General features: G+C 42.3%; 1 protein-coding gene across 6 annotated transcripts in view; it reads right to left on the bottom strand.

The window, feature by feature from the left end:
- Positions 1–488: 488 nt before the first annotated feature.
- The window catches only part of SEC16A (SEC16 homolog A, endoplasmic reticulum export factor), a 28,989-nt gene continuing 23,458 nt past the window's right edge, over positions 489–6,019 (bottom strand). For 5 of the 6 annotated variants that reach the window (XM_074556679.1, XM_074556682.1, XM_074556681.1 and 2 more), the window contains 9 exons: positions 5,814–5,891; positions 5,537–5,593; positions 5,255–5,366; positions 4,823–4,960; positions 4,646–4,746; positions 4,193–4,267; positions 3,523–3,582; positions 2,556–2,630; positions 489–2,142 (listed from right to left, as the gene is read on the bottom strand). In XM_074556679.1, coding sequence (XP_074412780.1) covers positions 2,074–2,142; positions 2,556–2,630; positions 3,523–3,582; positions 4,193–4,267; positions 4,646–4,746; positions 4,823–4,960; positions 5,255–5,366; positions 5,537–5,593; positions 5,814–5,891 — 765 coding nt within the window. In that variant the 3' untranslated portion in view covers positions 489–2,073. The remainder of the gene's footprint in view (positions 2,143–2,555; positions 2,631–3,522; positions 3,583–4,192; positions 4,268–4,645; positions 4,747–4,822; positions 4,961–5,254; positions 5,367–5,536; positions 5,594–5,813; positions 5,892–6,019) is intronic. The other variant, XM_074556683.1, reaches the window with a different exon arrangement.

The raw sequence follows: 6,019 nt of genomic DNA, 5'->3' as shown, positions 1-6,019 counted from the left end.
CGGCAGCGCCCGTGGGGAGTCGCGGCTGTCGCGACACGGGAGGGGGGAGGCGTTTAAAAAACAGCTTAAAAATAAACGTGTTGCACTTGAAGAAATTTAAAAGTTGTCTATATGAAGGCTAAAGCGTCAATTTTGAACAATTTTGTTTCAGTACAAACACTGATCACTGGGGGTGGTAGGGACATTGAGGATCACCCATTTTGCAGCCTCTGCTATGGATACAGACACCTTCCATAGGCTCCGAGCCCTGTTCAGCCTGACCCTGGACACTTCCAGGGCTGGGACAGCCACAGCTTCCCTCGGCAACTGTGCCAGAGCCTCTTCACCTTCATGGGGAAGGATTTCTTCCTAATATTGCACCTAAACCTGCTCTGATGAAGCTGTTTCAAACACCAAAAACTTCACTTTCCTCACACAGATCATTCCCAGAAAAACAGGAAAGGTTCCTTCACCCACCTCATTAAAGCAATAACCACAAGAAGAAAGTGAAATGTGAAAGTGCTCCAGAGCGCAAAATATTTTATTTAAGAATTTACAGTGTCAAATCTTACACTTAGGAAAGACAGCCGCTCCCAGCTCAGGGGGAGCCTCCTTGAATGAAGTTGTTTGGCAGTCTCTACTGAAAGGAGAAAATAATCAGCAGCCTGGCTGGACTAGAGGAAAGCCAAGTGTCTGATTAGGTTTCAATTATAGAAAAGTAAACCACACTGACTGCTGCTGACCATGTCGGGAATTGAGAATGGAACAGCACACAAAGGTTTCTAATCCTCCCAAATAGTGTTTTACTTGGGCTGCATACAAACTTTTTGGGACATAGATAAGGCTAGCACAATCTTAGAAAAGTGGTGTTATTCAGGAAAAGAAAAAGAAAAAACAAAAACAAAAAACAACTGGGGACAAATACTGGCAATTTCACATTCGTATTACTTCTACTCCGGGCAGAAATTCAAGTAAAATCAAATAGTTTGGTGGCAAGTTCTAAATAAAATATGGCCTAATGATTTAATAAATATTTAAAGTTTATTTCTCTCTTTGCAGATAATTCAGATTCTTCAGTGAATATAAATGCTGCATACCATGGTTTTCAAGATTTCCTATATTAAACCTAAAGATTTTGAAGTCCATCTGTAGAGGTCTAATCCATCTACTTTTAGTATGAAATTTAGCAGTTAGCTATTTAAGACCTTGGTTATTTTAGTAAGGGAGATTCAAGAACGGATTATTACACTGATTCTGGCACTCCCAAAAGGAAAAAAATAAACAACTTTCAAGCTGTTACCCCCCAGCTGCAGAGTGCCAGCAGTTTGAGAGAAAGCAAAGTAACCGTATTGCACTTAAACAAACACTCACTTGTCAAGAGAACAGCGTTGGCTATGATACAGAGCTCCTTCCCACTATACACTTGGCTTTACAGGTAGTCTAAACCACAAACTACATACAGACTAGGAAAGATCCAAATCAAATCATGGATTAGATTACAGTCACAGTTTTCATTCAATAGAAGTCGATTTATTTGGATGAGCTGCGGCCCCCTCCCTCCTCCCAAAAGCCAAAGCAGCAGGAGGCAGCTCCTGGGTGAGCCTCTCCCAGGGGAACCCCTCTGGTTCCACACTCTGGCTGATTGTGCATGGTCCTCTTAAGGCCACAGTGTTATCTTACAATGTGGACATGTTTGTTTTTTACCCCTGCTGGGAGGGAAGCATCCTTCAGAAATTAAGGAATCCCTGAAACTATGTCTCGGAAGGTCACGCTAGTAAGGTTTAAAATAAATTGAAGGAATAAATTGCCTATGCAATTTACAAACAGGTTTTGTAACAGACAGCAACTATTTCCTCTCTTGTGCCTATTCTTTATCACAGCAAAGCTATTTCTAGCCAGGTTTTGAAAAGGAAAAGTTACATATATTTCATGTTTGGTAATGGTTTGCGTAGATGAGGTGCAAGCATGAAAAAGATCACCCATCATCAGATTTTTGTCCTGTCAACTGCAGCTGATAGCATGTGCCATAAGGCTGAAGAGTTCTGTGCAGACTCAGAACATGAGTAAGGACTCCAAATACAAAGCCATTGTATTCTACTTCAATGTTGGATATTTCCTCTGTCCAATTCTTCCCAGTCTTGAACTTCCAGTGGCTGCAGGAGACTGAAAAAAGAACAGGGATAAACAAAGTGTTCTGTAAAAGGGTCATGTTGGAGACAAAAATTCAAGAAATCTGGAATCAAGTTTGGAATGGGAACTTGTTAAATTGAACTGGTGCCAGACTGATCTTTGTGCACATTTAACACTCTGCGTGCAACAACCCAGATTAAGCTGATAAAGCACAAAATCATGTTTTGTTCAAAGCATAGAATCAGAATGGTTTGGGTCAGAAGGGACATTAAAGCCCACCACATTCCACCCCCTGCCATGGGCAGGGACACCTTCTGCTGTCCCAGACTGCTCTAAACCCTGCCCAGCCTGGCCTTGGACCCTTCCAGGGATCCAGGAGCAACCACTTCTCTGGGAAATGCTGGATAAGAAGGATAAGAAAAAGGAAGGATGAGACCTTCACTCACTTGTGCAAATTGAGAGGGGTTGTAGAACGGTACTGCCCCTGCTGAAGGTGCCCCCGAGGGTGGAACAGCAGCAGGCTGGGAAGAGAAAACACTGAAATTAGACAAGGGCTGAGAGGAACTCCAGGGCCTCTCAAATGTGGTCTGCTAAGTTATACAGAGCAAATATTCACAGGAATAATGCCAACAACATGGAGAGCGCAGCCTATTGAACAACTCCAGAGTGCTGGTACACTTTGCATCCAGATCTACAACAGGGCTGGCTTAATGTAGGAATTGGCCAAACAGTGGCACATGCACCAACTGCAAAGAGCTCTGCAGGTCCAAAGCATGCAAAACCAACACAAGACACCAGTGCAACTCCATTCAATTAGTACCTTCTGCTTTTGTTAGTACACACCTCAGGACTTGCCCCAAAATAAACATTCTATGTCAGGTTTTGCTTTATTAAGAAATATCAGAAAGGTTTGTGTCACCCCTTTGTGGTGACCCCACAGCTCTGGAACTTCCAGCAGAGATGAAGCATTCCTTTAATTCCTACAGGGACTTTTGCAAGTGGTTTTTTTACCAGTTTGAGACTGGCAGCAGCAGAATGACCAAGTTTTTTGCTTGTATTGAGACTTTTTAGGAGGTTGGTTTGGTTTTGTTGGAGGATGTTTTGGTTTTTTTGTTTAAAATCAACTGATTTCTTTAGTATCCCAGAAATAAGATGATGAAATTATGTGAATCTCTTAGGAACATAAATAAAAAGCATGCCTGGACTACATGCACTCCCATAAATACACAAAACTAAAGACCCTGTTTGAGTGTGAAAAGGAACACTACATCATGATCTACTTTTAATGACAACTCTGTGAAATGAGGGGGAAATGACTAAAAGTAGCATTAGTATTTGAGCAAATGCAAAATAAAGAGGGGAGAGGGGAAAGTAAATAAGTTAACATAAATGAGAATGGCCAGCCACATGTACCTGATTAAAATGCTGGCTTACTTCACGTGATAATGAACTCATTGAACTAGAGCGCGAAAGCTACAAAACAGCAAGAACACACAAATACAAAAAAACACAAATAAAAAAAGTCGTCATGCATGTCACTGCCCCAAGCTTTCAGTTGTTTTATTTCATTGTCAAAGTCTCACTGCCAAAGGTTAAACCAACTTCAAGTTAAAAAAAACAAAAAACAAAAACAAACGTAAAGCCAGAAGTTAGTTTAAATCAAAAGGACTCCTTAAAGCACAAAATTATGTAGGTATAGAAAACATTTAGTAGGAACAAAGGTCATGTTACTCTGCCTGGCACACAGCACTTGCTCTCCTTGTCTTGCATTTAATATTAGTGACATTATATGCATGCATGGAGGCAAGAAGAGACCCTTTAACTGCTACTGACATTTCACTCTGAAAAAGGCTTTTAAAAGTATTTCTATAGGAAAAGGAGATCACAGAATGTAGGGCATGGAGGCTGAACTTCTCATATGGGCTTAGAGGTCTTTTCTGTCCAATTCTGGACACAGCCACATCACATCTTGCCTACTTATCACCAACTGAATCAGTTACTGGTTGTTTTAAATGGCCCATTGTAAGACCACTACAATTAACTGTAAAAAGTCATTAATGAAATATTTTGCATCAAGCCTTACCTCGCCTGACTGGGAGCCATCAGGGTTAGGAACAGGAAGTCCAGATCCAGGAGGAAGGGCTGCAGGGTTTAAGTACTGAAGGAAAACAAAGCACTTCTGTTTATCATCATTACTGTGAGGCTATTCCACATTTCCCTTAGAGATCCCACAGGGGCAGAACAATGTTACAGCACATCAGGGATTTGTAACCTGCAGTGCAAGACTCTTCCCATGTCCTCAGTTCCTTTCCTGCACCCATGGAAGCTGCAGCCCTGTCAAATTGGGAAATGCAACCTCCCACTTCCATTTTCACTTGTATTTCTCTTCTCCTGCTCTTTAAGTAAAACATTTAACCACAAACCCCATAAACAACATGCTTTATAGACTGTGGCTGTCAAACTGTTGCTCAGAATCCTGAAGGGGTTTGAATCAGAAAATGTGGGTTCTGCCTACAAGACATCCCTTGGAACCCACCTCTGGTTCCACAGCTGCAGCAGGGTCTGTGTTGGTTTGGTTTGCAGCTGCTGTGTGCTCTGCTGCTCCACTCCCCTCCATGGGCTGGGATTCCCCTGGAACTACAGAGGAAATGGGATTTAGCCAAACACAGCCCATAAACAGCCATAAAACCTCCCCACAATCCTATGCACACACCTGAGTTTGGAACAAACACGTTGGCAGGAATGGGCATGGGTGCCAGGGGGGCAAACAGGTCTGATGGTGCAGGAACAGCCCCACTTGCCTTGGTTCCTCCTGGATTCAGGACATCCACATAACGGGCTCTGCTTCCAGCTAAAAACAGAAAACCAGAAAGAACCCTTATGTTTGTTATGCCTGTGTCTACTTTGAACAGCTGGCTGGTTAAAGCCTCCTTCAGGATCAGGAAATAACACCCCAGGGGTACAAACAGTAACACCCAAGCCATGGTAGTGTGACAGCAGTGCAGGAGCTGGGCATGAGCAAAGCCAGCAACAGCCACAGCTCCAGTGAGCTGCCAATGCTCCCAAACAAGGCAGGGAAAGTCAGAACCTCTGCCTTCATGTTTTATGCAGGAGAAAGTCCTCAAATATCAGTGCTGGCTGTTACCTGCTCTCCTGGAGAACACGTTGACAGAAGCACCAGGTGGGCCTCCAGGCCCAGGGGGAGCAGCCTGAGCAGCTTTAGGAAATCCTGTTGGAGGGGGGGGAGGAGGTTTACTCTGCAAGGAGACAAAAAATATCCAATCACATCATTGTCTGATGTAGCACATTTTAATCCAAATTCAGTAAAATGCAGCTCTTAAGAGACAGTCATAGACTAAAAAAATTGTGTGCCAAGTACAGATTTTTCTTTTCCCCTTGGAGAAATAATGAGAACTCAGATTTTTACCTCCTCTTCTGGTTCATCCAGATTAACCCAACGCTGTTTCTGCTCATCCCAAACAATCTAGAAGAAAATCACAGTCAAAAACAAAGAGCTCAAAGAAAGCTGCTAAAAAAGTCTAAAATAACTGTAACTTTTTTTTTAAGCTGGTCTTAGAATAAGAATCATCTTCAAAGTTTTACAATCATCTGTTACTCATCAAAACAATGTTCATCTGTCATCCAGGAGAACGTTAGGAACAAATTCAAGTATATAAAGGTTTTTGTGATTCTTAGAGGCTTACTGATTTATTCTTGTCATCTGGCAGGTGAGCCTCATTCTTTCCTTTTCCCATCAGCCAGCGAAACCAGGTTCCACCAGTCTAAAAACAAATCAAATCTTCTCAGTTAATTCTCTCCCTCCCAGTTAATTCTTGTCTCACTTTACAGGCAACTTAAAACAAACTTTCATGCAACAACACATTTTCTGTCAGGGACTTCAACTCTGAGC

This window comes from Zonotrichia albicollis, chromosome 21 (assembly GCF_047830755.1).
Source record: "Zonotrichia albicollis isolate bZonAlb1 chromosome 21, bZonAlb1.hap1, whole genome shotgun sequence".
Classification (NCBI taxonomy): Eukaryota; Metazoa; Chordata; class Aves; order Passeriformes; family Passerellidae; genus Zonotrichia; species Zonotrichia albicollis.
Note: the sequence above shows the minus strand (reverse complement) of the source record. Positions and strands in the feature narration are given on the sequence as shown.